General features: G+C 39.0%; 1 protein-coding gene and 1 long non-coding RNA gene across 3 annotated transcripts in view; one reads left to right on the top strand and one right to left on the bottom strand.

Moving 5' to 3' along the window:
• Positions 1-16,821, top strand: part of LOC308594722 (bifunctional heparan sulfate N-deacetylase/N-sulfotransferase 3-like) — a 55,073-nt gene that overhangs the window by 28,561 nt on the left and 9,691 nt on the right. Inside the window, 3 exon segments of the mRNA XM_081208103.1 lie at positions 13,552-13,734; positions 15,080-15,176; positions 16,047-16,170. Of these exon segments, the coding sequence (XP_081064229.1) occupies positions 13,552-13,734; positions 15,080-15,176; positions 16,047-16,170 (404 nt within the window).
• The window catches only part of LOC308594770, a 35,642-nt gene continuing 24,751 nt past the window's right edge, over positions 5,931-16,821 (bottom strand). The window contains exons 5-6 of one of the 2 annotated variants that reach the window (XR_014011590.1): positions 10,973-11,049; positions 5,931-10,416 (exon numbers count right to left, since the gene is read on the bottom strand). This is a non-coding gene — a long non-coding RNA (uncharacterized lncRNA). Of the gene's footprint in view, positions 10,427-10,972; positions 11,050-16,821 lie in introns of both variants that reach the window. The other variant, XR_014011591.1, reaches the window with a different exon arrangement.

Here is a 16,821-nt window from a genome sequence, read left to right as displayed (position 1 = left end):
AGATAAATTTTAAATTTCTTCCAATCTTCCTCCGCCGTCTCTTTCCCCTGATCACGGATTCTGCCAGTCATTTCGGCCAGTGTCATGTAGTCCATCACCTTCATCTGCCATTCTTCCAGAGTGGGTAGATCTTGTGTCTTCCAATACTTTGCGATGAGTATTCTTGCTGCTGTCGTAGCATACATAAAAAAAGTTAGCACCAATTGGCCAACAATGCCCAAGAGAAAGGCCTCTGGTTTCTTAGGGAAGGTACATTTAAGTACTTTTTTCATTTCATTATATATCATCTCCCAGAAAGCCTTAATCTTTGGGCACGTCCACCAAAGGTAGTAAAAAGTACCTTCAGTTTCTTTACATTTCCAACAGTTATTATCAGGCAAATGGTAGATTTTTGCTAGCTTGACTGGGGTCATGTACCACCTATATATCATTTTCATAATATTTTCCTTTAAGGCATTACATGCCGTAAATTTTATCCCGGTGTTCCACAACCATTCCCAGTCAGCAAACATAATGTTATGACCAATGTCCTGTGCCCACTTAATCATTGCTGATTTAACTGTTTCATCTTGTGTATTCCATTTCAGCAGCAAGTTATACATTCTTGACAAATTCTTAGTATTGGGTTCTAACAGTTCAGTTTATAACTGATACGTTTAAGGTCAAATACTTTTGTCACATGTATTTCTACAATTAAATATTCTGGTCTAGGTTCAATATATCCTGTTGTTTGCTTAGTAACACGGTGGTAAAAGATATTCGTGATATCCAGCTAAGTCATATGCAGAGGAGGCCCACCAAAATAAATGGACATACTATGCTGTCCAATGTTAGTCATATTAACCCTCTGTGTTTTAGTTTAGTCAGTTAAAGCTATACAAAAGACTTAACCTGTTCAATTTCTGCTTGCCATACAACTGTTCCAGGGACAAAACCCCTATTTTCCTCCAATGCCAACCTTAAACCCAAGCCTAGACTGTCTTAACCCCATTAAACACAATGTGACACATTTCTGGATAGGCATGGCTTCCATTGTACTTTTAAGTTGACTGTACAATGAATTCTTAATGGTGTTTAGCTGCTGAACATGCCTAAGCCTCTTTGCAAAGTCTTCATATTTACCTTTTGAAGAAAGGGGTGATTCTTTTGAATCCACCCACACTTGTTTTGTTGTAGCATTTGCAGAAAATAATTTTCAGGGACTGCCTGATCTCAGATGAACTCACCATGGGAAAGTTGTATCCTGGTTGTTAGGAGAAAAAGAACAAACTATAGAGATTCCAAGGACTATGAAAAAAGGCAGAAACAGGAAAAGTGCACTGAGGGGAAGGGGAAAACAGCAGCTCTTTAGGACTCCAGGGATTCCTCTTGCCTAATGTCTGAGCAATTCACTTATCAGTCATAGCTAAAATTCATTGGCTAAAATCACAGACAGATGGGAGCAGCTAGCTGGCTCATTTCACAGAAATCACTTATAATGGTACCTGCGCATTTAGTTTTATAACTTACTTCTTAGGAGGGCTATAGATGTACTTTTTTAAACAAAAACTTAGAAACCGGGGCTTCTGCCCAGAGGTGCCACTGAAGGCCTTCATGGGTACAACGTTGGTCACCCCTACAGCTCACAGACAAGACCAAACTGCACTTCAAGATCTAACTGTATAATGGAAATAAATGTATAAAACAGGGGTAAGATAATTTAGTGTCCTTCAGTTGACATTAGGCTACATCTGCCATATTCCCTGAACATTTGGCTATGCCGACTGGGGTTGATGAAAGTTGTACTCTACAAACATCTGGAGAGTACCACCTTGGCTGTGCTATGAAGTTTATTTTACATCCTCCTTTGTGCTGAAAAACAGCCACAGCAGTGTAAAATAGTAGCCTATGTGAATGTCTTACATGACTTGATCATTTATATTAGCTCTATTCCCTTCTAAGTTTCCAGATCCTTCAGGTTTAGTACTATGCACAAAAACATTATCTGTTTGCTGTGTTTGTGGGAAACATAAAAGCTTGTGTTCTAAAATAGCTCATCTAGTAGTCTTCTAATGCGTGCACTTTTGTGGAATTGGTTTACATCCCCTCTGTCGCTGGCTGAACTGTGATCTGATAGCAGGTATAAAATTATCCTAGCAGCAAAGCCCATTGTGTTCATAAAGCATGTAGAGAGCATAAATTCCAGCAGTGCATAAAGAACAGTGTTGATAGCACACTATTCACTTTTAAATAATCATTGCACACCCATAGGCTACGGAGGGACAGACTCACTGGGATAAATGCTTGTATAATGCAAAGCTGTGCATATCTACCTAGGAGTAAGTCTGGTTGAATTTGATGGAACTTGCTCCCATGTACATGTGTGGGGGATTGCAGCCTTAATATCATTTGTAGCCAACTAGTGAGACCACCTATCAGGAGATAGCAAGCGTGGAGTCCATGAAGACTAGGGAAGGGCCCTAGTAGAGTGACAGAGCATCTGCTCTATGTGCAGAAGACCCCAGATTTAATCCCCAGCATCTCCAGGTAGGAGTGGGGAAGACCCCTGTCTGAAACCCTGGAGAGCCACCGCCAATCAGTGTAAACAATAGTGAGCTAGATGGACTAATGGTCTGGTTTAATGTAAGGCAGCTGTTCCTGTGATTTCATTTTTCACTTTAATTCATTTGGTCGGGATTACACTTATTATTTTATAATTATTTATTAAATCTGTATACCACTCTTCATCTGTAGATCTCAGGGCAGTTCAAAACATAAAAATACAGGATAAAAAGACAAAATACATAATAAAAAAGAACAAAAAGCCCACAAGCCAAAAAAAACAGCAACCCACCCCTTCCACAAAAACAGTTTTATGTACAGTATTTAAAATTGCTTCCCAGTAACTGTTGTTTCTTTGCAAGGGGCCTCATACGCTCATACAGATGGGTTGTGCCTCCCTGCCCTAAATAGAAATTCTCAAAACCATTTTTGTTAGGTTATGGGCCTCCTCTTGTCTCATAAAGTCTTGGACCTTTGTCTACTGCATTGGGCTAAGCTGGCTTTGCTGGCAGAAGACTCTTCCATTTTAGATTTCTTCAGTGAGAGCACTGCAGTAATGTTTGTATACACACAGACCCACTTTGTGGCTTCCAATTGCCCTTTATACTTTGTATTGGTATGTGTATTGGCGTGCTCTGGTCCATGGGGTCACGAAGAGTCGGACATGACTAAACGACTAAACAACAACATTGGTATGTGTACCCAGTGTTTAGGAAGGAAGGAGAGGGATTGTGACAGCTTTTCCTCGCAGTACTTTGTGTTTCTTCCTGTCATTAAATGTCTCTCTTATCTGTCCCAAGGCACAGATTATTTGATGAATATACATTTTTAAACTTTGCCTGTCTGAGTAATTAACGCTACCTATTTTGCTCAGCATAGAATTCTTTTGTTTTATTTTTGTCATGACTTCAAGCCTGGCACCTCAGGTGACAATTTACTTCACATTGCATTGCTTCCAGACATGGCTGTCTGCCATGCTAATATTTCTTCATTTTCAAGTCAGTGATACTGTTATTACCATTGATGGTGTTACATTTTGACAGTACTGTGGTGGTTTTTCTGCAACAAGGCCTGCTTGCTGATCCATAGTAAGAACTTGATTGCCTTTGAGCATATTTTTCTTCTGTTTTTATTGCTTACTTCCTTGGGCTAACCCACTACTAGAATGTAAGGGAGATAAGGCTGTAAGTTCTCAATGAAGCAGATAATTGTTGCCGCAATAGTCTCCTTATGTGAATTAGAAACAGTAGTGGTTATGTTGTTCCACAGCTGCTAGAGGCTTCTTGATCAGCATGAGAGGGGCCATTGTGCAGATTCATAGTGACATGATAAGGACAAGTCCTCAAGTTTGGTGGCCATATTGGAAACATTTGGGACAGTTCCTAGCTAATGAAAAGTTGCACTTATAGAAAGTTCCACAAACAGAAGTGGAGATTTTCACAGATTCCTCCTTTCCCCATGCAGAGTCATGGTACCCTATGAAAATCTGGATTCCTATGGAACAGTGAAGAGGTTGATACCAGGGGCTGCAGCAGGAAGGGGGAAATTGGCAAAAATTGCTTTCCCCATCCTAAATGGAATAATTCCTTTCAAGTGCAGTAGAGTTCCATTAGATCTGACCTGCTGCATCTCTCTTTCTTGCTTTGTTGACAATTGAAAATAAATATTATGGGCTAGTAGAATCATACTTCCATTCAGTGTTTCAAAGGATGAGATGCTACCAGTCTCCTAAGGGCATCTTGTGAATGATGAAGAAACTAAACATGTAGGTTTTGAACCAGATATAGAACAGTGCCATTCAGTAGTATATTTGTTTTGCAGGATTAGCTAATAAAACATGACAGGAAGGCATTATCAGTATCTCTGAGCCCGTAGAAGAGCAATTATACCCAAGGGCCAAGTTGAGTTCAACATACAAACACACCTGTCTATAAATCTAAAGGAATACTTCTGTATCTTTACTTTATGTCTGCTTCCTGCCATGCATGTAGACATTATTCCTTAGCTACAATAGATAACACATCCATTCTGCAATCATCTTCCTGTATCTGTTTATGCTATATTTACATGGGGCATGGTACATTCTGCGAATGAAGGGCATAAATGGCCCGAGTTCAGTGTATCCTGAGCAGTTATCCTCCTTATGACAAACTGGCAACCTTCTAGACCAGCCTTTCTCAACCTGTGGGTCCCCAGATGTTGTTGAACTACAACTCCCATCACCCCCAGCTAGCAAGGCCAGAGCTCAGGGATGATGGGAGTTGTAGTCCAATAACATCTGGGGACCCACGGGTTGAGAACCACTGTTCTAGACCACCTGAAAGGCATGTGCTTCAGGTCCTGTTACTCTACCTCTGCCAAAAACCAGATAACACAAAATAAGAGCTATCTCTGTCGAAGTACAAGCCCTGTGCCACATGCTGCCCAGAGAAACCTTATGGTGTCACTCAGTATTAACCTTCTAGAGGCAAGAGAAGAGATAATTTGATTTGCCTAGAATCCTGGTATTGTATTCAACTTAATCATTGACAGCATGGAATGCCTTCCATGAGTGCAATGGAAGCGCCCTCTCACTTCCCCCAAACCCACTCTGGAGGGTTAGGCAAACCTCCATGGAAGATCTGGGGGGTGTTTGGGAGGAGTTCCATTGTGATCAAAGAAGTTGCAGGTGGTTGGACGAGATGACCCTTGGGTCCCTTCCAACTCTAAGATTCTATGATTCTAAGCTGTGCCTCACACACAATGATTTTCTTGGATACAACTCCTGATTATTATTATTTTACTAATTTAACTAATGATAGGGTTTTCTGATGCAATATTTAGTATATATTTTTGATATACTCATTTCTGTCTATTACCTAAATTTTAGCTCCCAAAAAAGTGTTACAGAAATTTTAATAAGAAAGCCACTGCAATGGTTGAGATTTGTAACACACACCCCCCCCCCCAATGCATCCTAATGGCTGTGTGGGATTTCTGTGCTTTCTAGATATGGCTGGCACTATTAGCCTCATTTCAAAATGGAAGTCTAATTTAAATAGTTCGTTTCCTCCAGCTGTGGCTCTTTCTGAACAATGAATTGGAACCGCATAGCACTTTACAGGCCTTAAGTATAATAGTGCTTCATCAGGATATCATACCAGGCTGCCACAGATGTATTGCCCTTGTAAGCTTTGCCGTGGACTTCCTATAAAGAGATGGAGAACCATACATTGGCATTTATCATACCTGTGTGTTATTTATGGCCTTGTAAAGGTAAGAAAAATGGATGTTGCTGCAGACTTTGGGATGGCTTTCTGTACTGCTTATAGTATGCCTTTAGAATTTGTTGGTATGACTGAAATACAGATGATGAAAACAACAGGTCAGATAAGAGATTTCAAACAGTATTATACCCATCCTCAAAACCTTTATTTCATTAACTGTTTAGTCCATGAAACCAACCTACATAACTAACCTAACACATTTTGTGCAGAATATCAATATTTCCTCTTAATAATAGTGATAATTAAATAACTGACAGCTTTGCATCTTTTAATTGCAAATATATAATTGAATGGTTTCCTCACAAAACGTTAGCTTGATTTTTCAGCAGATCCTTTTTCCTTCCAAGACTGCTCCCTCTCTCTTTTCATGTTCCACATCAACCTCCTTCAGTGTTGTAATGCATGATGCTCTGCTTGAGTACGTGCTTTAGGCAGATTTGATATCGTCTGTGGGACAAAATATTTTAGAACTCTTGTTCTAGTGCATTTTATGTTATAAATTACAGAACTGAAATTGAGGGCACAAGTAATTTCTCAGTGTGGCAGAGCTGAAACCTTCCAGACATCAAGTCCTGTTCTTTGGGCTAGTAGATGAAAGCTTGGTTCCAGAGAAGTTCAAGGATGGATATGTGTAGCCATGTTGCCATCCACTTACAGCCCTGCCACCATAAAGGGTGCTGCTCCAGGCTCTCTGCACCACTAGAAGCAACCTCATTCTTCTTTGGATCCTACACACAATCAGTTTTGTCTGAGCAGTTATGCCCTGCCTATCTGTAATAAAATATGGCTTTCTGTATTATTTATGCAGTCCAACAGGTTCTGTTAAAAAATATATCCAAAAAAATAAAATTCTGGATTGGATCGAGATTAAATCTACTCCCACAGAATTCAATGTGATTTAGGTTAGCCATGACTATCTGGTTCCATTGATTTCAGTGATACTAAAGCATTACTTACTGAGTTTTCACCCAACCCTCTCTTATCGATATTTACTAATGGAGATCTATGGTAGTTGTGAGATTTTCCTATACAGCTTATGTTGAAGAAAAGTGTGACATTGCAGGCAGCACCCTTTTTATTTCAAACTTTGAATAGTGTTCTTTCATGCCATCTATCTTTTTTTTTAAAAAAAGGTTATTTTTCCTTCACAAATTTAAGAAAATAAATTCAAGTGCAGACAGAAACCTAATTCATTATTCTGTCACTTTGTGAGTCTAATGGAGCAAGAGCAGCTGTTAAGAGTCTCTGAATACCTGAGATTGAACTCTTCAGAGTAATATGGAGACAATATCAGGGACCAACATACACAGTGTACACAATGCAAAATTAATTGGAAAATAGATGGTCTGAAAGTTAAACACGCTCTTGTGGCCTGTAAACATTTGTTCTGCAGCTAAAATAACAGCACTATATTAAACTAAAAGAATATTTGCTTCTAGCACTTAAGTGAAACAGATTCATTAACCACCAATCATTTTGTTTTTAAGCACTGGATTACATGACATTACTTCTGCTCCCATTATTAAACAATGTATCAAGTAAACCTAATGCCAAAATTAAGCCAATGACAAAAAGATGTAAGAAATTGAATTAGCAACTTGAAAATATGTACTTGGAATTGAATTGCTTGAAGCCAATTTATGTTAGTCCCTATGGTAGTCTGCTAGAGCAATATATTGGTGCTAGCAAACATTTTCAAAAGGAAGTTATCACCAGTATTTCAGAACCCTGAATAGTATTCAGAAGACTTGCCAAACTTCTTATTGTGTGCTCATCTGGTCATCTAAGTTCAGTTGCAAAATTAAGGAATGCATTTTTCTGATTTTCATTAATCTAGTTTTAGAACCCATATTTCCTATCTTAAGCTGAATTGTTTACCCACAATGTTACCACTTTCCTTCCTTCATCCTTTTTTTTAGTGGTCAGGTTAGGACTTAAGTAGAGCATATATCAGAGATTTAACTGAAAGGAGAATGTGATGCTAACATCCATTACTAAGATGAAGGTCTACCAGGCTTGCATGTTGAGAATGCTGCTTTGTGGAAGTGATTGCTGGGCAACTTACGACCACCTTCCACATGCAGCAGCACAACCAGACACCTTCATCTCCTTCAGCTGCAACAAAATATGTCTGTCGCGCATCAGTCTCTACAGCCGCAGCAGTTGCTGCAACCTTCCAACAGCTTGATCTCACCCCAAAAGGCAGACTCCTCCATTGTTTCCTGAGACGAATGGATGGATGCCAACAGAACTGAGAGGACAGACAGGCTTTCTATGTTGTATAGAACGCAGCAACATGTCTTGACAGTAGATTGAATATAGGTGCAAAGGGAAAGGATGATTAAAAATATGGCCAAGGTTTGTTCTGGGACAATAGAGTGGATGATGATGCTATCATCAGAGATGAGGAGTAACTGAGGAGAGGCAGGGTTAGGGTCAAATATGAAAAATTCAGGCTCAGGCATAATTGAGTTTGGGGTGATAGACATTCAGATAGAAATATCAGAGAATGTTGGAGACCTGAGACTGGATGAAGGGGGAAAGGACCAAGGTAGAGTGTTTTTTCCAGCCTCCCTTCCTCGGTTGGAGTCCTCATAATGCTACCCTGACTCTACGCAGGAACTTCAGTTGCTTTCTAAAGGTGAATTCACAACCATTTAGGTCAGAGCTTTCCAAACTGTGTCATAACATGTGTGTTGGCTGCAGTGTGTAAGTGTGTCATGCAAACACCCCCACACTTCTCCCAGGGCTGGAAGGGGTTAATTTAACCTTCAGTTTGCTTGTTGTTGTTTAGTCATTTAGTCGTGTCCGACTCTTCGTGACCCCATGGACCAGAGCACGCCAGGCATTCCTGTCTTCCACTGCCTCCTGCAGTTTGGTCAAACTCATGCTGGTAGCTTGGATAACACTAGTAAAACTGAATTACTGTGTTGTGAAATGATGCATGTCTAAAAAGTGTGTCACCAACATGAAAAGTTTAGAAAGCTCTGGTAGGTTGTAGTTGTGTGATCAAACCACAGTGAATGGGTTCCTCCCATTGATGATAGGTTTTGTGAGTGCTTCAACCAAAATAAGGGTATGAACTTAAATGGAAATGGCCCCAGTACTAAGTAGGAATGGAGTACTGTGTTAGAAAGTAAAACCCATACCAACAAAAGGACAATAGCTGATATGGTTCCATTCTATGATATTGTAATTTCAATGTTATCCACAAAGCGGTGTCAGTATGCAATTCTCAACTGGTTCAATGGGTCTTGTGCCCACAAGCCCTTTTCAGATGAATGGAGGCTGTGTATTGCAGTCGGCACTGCCCTCTAATCTGTTGGGTTCAACTGGGATGTTCTGTTGCAGAATAGCACATTGTCAAAAAAACATTGAACTATTTTAAGATGTAATATCTGAATACTTGTTTTCTTTTTCTTTTCTTTTTTGCTCCATGTTTTCATCATAAACTAAAAGCTGGGTGAAATGTTTGCTACTTCAAGGGTTTGGAATGAACACAGATCCAAAGGGGAGGGAGACCTTTTGCCACTCTTGATTTTGCAGTGTGCGAAAGCAGGCATGCTAGCAAGAAGTCAAAAGGAGATGATTATCCAGCTTGCCCAGAGGGTTATGTGCAATGGGAAAACAAAATTGAGAAACTTTGCTACTGTTCTGAAAAAGATGAAAATTAAAAAACAGTTACTAGCCAGGGGCCAAATGTAGCTCTAAACCATCATTTAAAACATTTTTTTTCCATTCAATTTTCTCCTTTAAGGATCTTAATTTCCTTGGAGTGCAATGAAACACTGTTAGAATTCAAGTTCATTTGGGAGAAAAGGTGAAAAAGGGTGGGTGTTTTTTCACTGAAGCAACAAAATGCTGAACTGCTCTAATAAGAAAGCTTTTAAGATGGTGGGATGCAATCTAATAATGTGCCAAAACACACATTTTAAAGGGTGGAAAGGTTAGTAGAATTCATTCAGTCTTGTCTTGCCTTTTCTAAAAGGGAGAGGGGTGTTAAAGGCTATCAGTGCATTGCTGACTCACATTTGCTTGAGAAGAATTGGAAAGCATATATTCACTAAGAAATTGCTCAGGACCAATTCACATGTAGGAAATGTATTGTAGGGCTTAAGCATAATGAAATGCTGGTTGTTTTGGTTCCTAGTTTGGTTTTGCATTTTCACACATCTGAAGAAATGAGCTCCAGTTCCAGATACCTTTGTACCAATATTAAGTGTATAATTATTTAATATAAGGCAATGCTCTTTGTAGGATTTGCTTATGGAAACTAACATAGCTACACATGTGGAATGTTATTTTGATAAACTGAACATTTCACATACATTCAAGTTCTCTCCTGGACCGACTTACAATTGGCAGGCCTTACTATAGGCTGCTAAAAATGGTTAAGAGATGATGAAGGGCCAATTTTCCTGGCATGGCTTCTCCTATCACAGTGCTGCAGTGAAATGATTCCTCCTTCCGTACTGCTGAGTCTTGTCTTGGTGCCATTCAGGGGCTGGACTTCACAGTGCTACAAAGAACTAGTGGGCTTCCTAAATATAAATTTGTCTCCATAGAGAAGCAGCTGTAAACATCTGAGACTTTGCTGTGATAAGCTTTCCTGAGTAGAACTTGAAAACATGACAGGCAGATTTTGGAATCCCTTCTAACAGTAAACATATAATAAACATATTTTAAAACAGCAAAGGAAACCTAGATTTAACACTATGAGCTGAAACTAACATTTTATCATGTCTCTTTTCTTGCAAATATGTTGAACATTTTGTAATGCAGAGGCAGAGTGGAACTAAAACTGAATTTGAGGTCCATGTTGAATTTTTTTCTGTTCCCTGGCAAAGCATCCTATTTTTGAAAATGATTTATTATGATCTATTCAGTCCACTTTTTTATTAAAAAAAGAAAGGAAAAAGAGTAAAAAAAAACCCTCCACACCATAACATTCTTAGGATTATAGTGAGATTTGCTTCAGGGAAAGAATAATACATATTTTCCCTGAACTACTAACCTTTTCAAGTTCTCTCTCTTTCCCCCTCTTTCAGTGCAGTGTTAAAGTTGTTGGCAGGTAAAGAATTGCCGGGAGGTGAACTGACATTATAAATGTCAGAGGTCAGCACAGGTGTAGGAGGAAAAAGAAGCTGCTGAAAAATCAAGCTTACCTTTTGTGGGGAAACCTTCCAATTATATCTTTGTTGAAAGTAACAGTCCAGTTTCTAGACTACTTATGGCTTCAGCACTAAAAATAATAAAAGAAATTTGAAAAGGTTATACATGTGGCCAAAAAATACATTACTCCTTGCCTGAAGGGAACACAGCCATCTTTTGAAAATACATTTTTTTACCATTCTAGCTTTATAAGGGGGATTGTGTTCTATGAATTATATCTCTTTGTATCTCTTCATGCTTTGAGAATAACAAAAAATGAAGCCCCGGGCTTTAGTCACAAGCCAGGCAGTGTCACAAGGTGACACTCATTAAACAAATTCTCTGTGAGATGATGCTTGTTGCAAATTCTGCTAAAGAAGCAGCACAGAAATAGAATTGCAGAGCTTTGGGTGGAAATGGAGTGCACAGAAGGTACGTTTTAAAATGCATTGCAACCTGAAAGCTGCAAATCCAACTTTCCTTCTCTAAACCTTGATTTTGTGGGTGAGGAAAAGGTTTAAATAATATCATACCTTCTTCCTGTCATGCAAAGAAATGCCTTATCTCAGATTGAGGCAGAGGAAATGTTTTATAATATTAGACTGTATTTCAATTTCTAGCACATCCAGTCATTCCTACAATGAATGGGCCTTTTAACAACATATTCAAGCTGTTTCCCATGTAAGCAAGGCTAGGCAGTTCAGCACTGTGTTTGCTAGTTGGGCAGCTTTTGTAGAAAAATACTGCATTTGGTATTGTGAATACAAAAATACAATATTGTTTGAAATACAATGCTTTCTCTTTAATGTATGTACTTTAGGTAAAGGTAAAGGGACCCCTGACCATTAGTTCTAGTCGTGACCAACTCTGGGGTTGTGGCGCTCATCTCGCTCTATGGACCGAGGGAGCTGGCGTTTGTCCGCAGACAGTTTCCAGGTCATGTGGCCAGCATGACTAAGCCGCTTCTGGCGAACCAGAGCAGCGCACGGAAACACCGTTTACCTTCCCACCGGAGCGGTTCCTATTTATCTACTTGCACTTTGACGTGATTTTGAACTGCTAGGTTGGCAGGAGCTGGGACCGAGTAACAGGAGCTCACCCCGTCACGGGGATTCGAACCACCGACCTTCTGATCGGCAAGTCCTAGGCTCTGTGGTTTAACCCACAGCACCACCTGCGTCCCTTGTATGAACTTTAGTTATGAGCCCTGGACTCCCAATCCTGGAGGTGTGGGGTAGGGAGGACTGCTAATGTGATCCATAGAAACACAGGAAGCTGCCTTACACCAAGTCAAACTATCTGGTCTTTCCATTCCAAATAATAGTGGATTCATCCCCAAAGTTGAAGGAAAGCATGCAATTTGGGGTTTGATTCTGCCTCAGGGTAGGGGTACAGACGTGTAGCATCTTTGCTCTCACCTGCCAGATACTTCAACAACCCAGCAAGTATAGAAACACAACATAGCTCCAGACTCTCCCTTTCCAGCTCTGAGTGAAAGGTGGGACAAGGGCTTCGTTTTTGCTTTGCATGAAATCCCCACCCTTTTCACCAGCTCCAAGTTGGGAGCTGGGAAAGGGAGTGTGGGATGGTCTCTGGTCTCATGCGGTCTTTTAGAGGTGAGGTCAAGACAAGAGCCCATGCCTTTGGAGAGGAATACATGGTTTTGGTAACCACAAGTTGTGGGTTGACTAATCCCTTCTGATTCAGACAGTTATTTTTAACAACATTCAGATCTTTTCTAGGGAAGTGTAACCAATGCTATTGTATTTTTTTCCAGGGGTTGTATAGCAGGGAAAGTAGCACTCATGGGGAAATATTAGATATTGTATGCACCTTATAATAACTTGTTGAATTTGCAGGGAATTCTGTTACCATGCAAGGGATTGCTGCTTTATTTGTTGATCACTACACAACATTCTGTAGTTCAGAGATGGAAATCCTTGGAAGATCTAGACTTACCTGCTTGGCATAGAAATGTTTGAAATACTGCACTCTTGGAGGGAAAAACACACACACAACATTAGATTCCTACCAGGGGAAAAGTAACCACAGACCTTTTATGCCATCTGGAGGAACTTTATTTTATATGCATCTAATAACAATATACATGATTATTATTTTTGTTCCGTTTCCTGTAAGAAAATTTTGGGCGGAAGGGATATTATTTATACAGTCCATTTAATAAAATATTTAGATAATAATAATTGAACAGCTGTTCATTTGCCAAGCACATTTGCTGGCCAAAAATTGGTACTTATCGTATCTTATTCAAAGTCTATAGTGGTAGAGAACAAGTCTCCCCAATGCTTCCAAAATTCTTTTTTTACTTAGTTTATCACTGCAGCTGATGTAACATCAGTTCACTGATGCACTACTAACTGCATGCTGCATAGAAACTAGCCACGTCATACCAGCCTTGGGAGCCCAATGTGCTTTACTGTGCTGTCTTACCACCACAGCAGAGCATAGGATATGCCTGTCAATAAGAGCATGCGTAGCCAGAGCATTAAGGACAAATAGCATGGATGTTATCTTCCCTGGAACTTCACTGCCATCTAGTGATACCGTAAGAAAAATGTGCTTTGTTTTACAGATCAGCATCTTCATGACTCACTTGTCTAACTATGGGAATGACCGCTTGGGTTTGTACACCTTTGTCAATCTGGCTAATTTTGTTCAGAGTTGGACTAACCTGAAGCTGCAGACACTACCTCCAATTCAGTTGGCTCACAAGTACTTTGAACTCTTCCCTGAGCAAAAGGACCCTCTTTGGCAGGTAAGATTGCTAAAGAAACATGCTATGAGGGATAGAGCGGACAGCTTGCTTAATCTTCTGTGCAGTCAGATAGTCTTTTTCAGCCCTACCTGTAGATCCCAGGGATTGAACATGCAGCATAAAAATCATATACGGCATACATTCAACTGCTTTCTACCCTTAATGTCAGATTACTAATCTGAATCTAACTAAGCAAAGCTTTTGATTGCTAACTGAATGTTATAAAATCAGTATCACTTTTATCATTACTCCCCCCCCTTCTATATCTCTGCTTCTTAAAAACCAGATAAAAGCAAAGTATTTTACACAACCTAGCAATTTATGTAATTTGGAGATTTTTCTCCCCTTTGTAATCCAATGGTGCCAGTGTAGTGTAGTGGTTAAGAGTGGTAGACTCGTAATCTGGTGAACCGGGTTTGTGTCTCCACTCCTTCACATGCAGCTGTTAGTCCTTGGGCTAGTCACACTTCTCTGAAGTCTCTCAGTCTTACTCACCTCACTGAGTTCTTGTTGTGGGGGAGGAAGGGAAAGGAGAATGTTAGCTGCTTTGAGACTCCTTAGGGTAGTGATAAAGCGGGATATCAAATCCAAACTCTTGTTGTTTAGTCTTAGTCGTGTTCGACTCTCCGTGACCCCATGAACCAGAGCATGCCTTGGAAACTCTCACTTTCTTCTCAAAGCTTCTCCTTTTTATGGCCATGGAGTTTTCTTGGCAAAATACTGGAGTGGTTTGCCAGTTCCTTCTCCAGGTGGATCACATTTAGTCTAAACTCTTGGCTATGACCTGTCTGTCTTGGGTGGCCCTGCACGGCATAGCTCAGAGCTTCTTGGAGTTATTCAAGCCCCTTCACCATGACAAGGCAGTGATCCATGATGGGGAATGGTGCCTTATGTTTGCCTAAATCCTTATGTTGAAGTTTGAATCATCCTGTGATGTCAGGTTATTGACACGTGGGTGTCCCCATCCACTTGCCAAAAATGGCCCACATGGTGGTACCAGATATTATGAATAGAATAAATATAAACTATTTTAGCACTGATACTAGATAAACATAAATTAAGGCTGCAATCCTATACACACTTACTTGGGAATAAGCCTCTTTGCACTCAGTGCTGATTGCATAGGATTGTGCTATTGGATTATAATAAGGAAAAGTGATTCCTAGCAGTAATATTTATTTTATATTCATCTTTCAAAAATTAAAGTTAAAAATTAATTTTAATGTTTAGAAATTAAAATTTATCTTGCAATATAATATGTAAACTAGACAATTTAGCTACTGTTGACTAGTAGCAATAATAATGATGATGATGATTATGAAAGATTGCTTTTTCCTTAACTTAGAATCCTTGTGATGACAAGCGACACAGAGATATCTGGTCAAAAGAAAAAACCTGTGATCGGTTACCAAAATTCCTGGTTATTGGACCCCAGAAAACTGGTAAGGGCTTATTGAATTGGCTTGGTAGAAGAAAATATTAGCTAGGAGCAACAATGATGAACTCAGGTTTATCTACACTGCAGCTTCTATGAACCAACAGAGCACAAGGCTGTTCTGTTTGATTCATAGACCCTGCCCCAACATTACAACTATCTACTCCAAAATGGCTATTAAACTATAAGTGATTGTATAAAACAAAAAATATTTATTTAGAGTTGTGTTCTTCCACACATAACCCAAATACCAGCATACACCAATTTTTTTATACTTGTTTGGTTTGAACAGGAACATTTGCTTTCCTTTATTTTTACTGTTGGCATTCAGTGGTATTTGAACATTTACTGTATTTGTTATTAATTGATGTTTCAACAATTGAGTTTGTTTTATGATTACCCTAAAGTGTTACAATATTAATATAATCAAACTGAGTTATTTGCTGGATTGCCATGTTATGTTTTGAATTTATTTCATATTTGATTGCTATTGTAATGATTTATTGATTTGCATTTTTGTTCTATTGTGAGCTACTTTGAGCACTTTTTTAATGGAAAAGTGATATATAAATTTAAATAAAACAATAAAGCAGTGCATCTTCTGCAATGTAAGTGAATAAAATCTCAGGTGTTCTCAGTATAGATACAGCTACTACTTAAATAAATTTCAATTGAGCATTGATCCAAGAAAACTTTTTAAAGACAAGTACTTTTTGTTCATTGAAGAAAGTTTTGCATGCATTTTATACATGTTTTTAAAAGTTCATTGCTGGTATAATTGAGGATGATTATCCCAAAAGACAAATGTATAAAATTAGGATCCAGTTGATAGAATGTCCTGTCTTGTCTCAACTTGTGGATTTTATTCTCTTTGCAGGTACAACAGCTTTGTATTTGTTCCTGATTATGCATCCATCCATCATTAGTAACTCCCCCAGCCCCAAAACCTTTGAGGAGGTACAGTTCTTTAATAGAAATAACTACCACAGGGGGATTGATTGGTAAGATGGGTTACTAGTATAAATCTCAAAATTTCTATACTGTGCACAATACAAAAATGGCATTACCAATGTGAGGTTGTTTATGCAGACTAAAATAACTTTTACTATTCTAAAAATTAAGTGTGTGCAAATAATGTAGCATCAATTACAAATACAATAAATGCCATCTGTGATTTCTTCCCTTATTTTACCACAGCTATTGGAAAATACTGGTATATTTCAAACAATTAGATACTTCTGATTATACAAAGAGAAGTTTAATTACAATTTGTCACGTTATTTAATTGTGCCTTAAATGGAAATGGAGTATTATCTAGCAGCTACTAACGAAAAGACAATATAAACAACAACATTCTATTCTTTACTAAGGTAGCAAGTAGCAATTTAAAAAGAGCCCCTGCTGTGTTTCTTACATGTCTCTTTAGAGGTTTCTGTTCACTTTCATAAAAGCTGGTCTTCCTAAACACGCTCCTGCATATGGCTAAAACAGTACTCAAAATGTAGTGGAATGCCAGCCCACATATTTTCAGGAGGATCTATAACCATCCCACATATTTTTAGGGGAACATAGTTGAGTCTGGCTTAACCATTCCACTTCCTTTTTTCTCCCTCTTTGAAACAATCTGACTCCCCTTTACCTCCAGCTTCAGG

Source organism: Podarcis bocagei (genome assembly GCF_964188305.1).
Source record: "Podarcis bocagei genome assembly, chromosome: 9".
Lineage (NCBI taxonomy): Eukaryota > Metazoa > Chordata > Lepidosauria > Squamata > Lacertidae > Podarcis > Podarcis bocagei.
The sequence above is the reverse complement of the archived record's forward strand: the minus strand, read 5'-3'. Positions and strand labels throughout refer to the sequence as shown.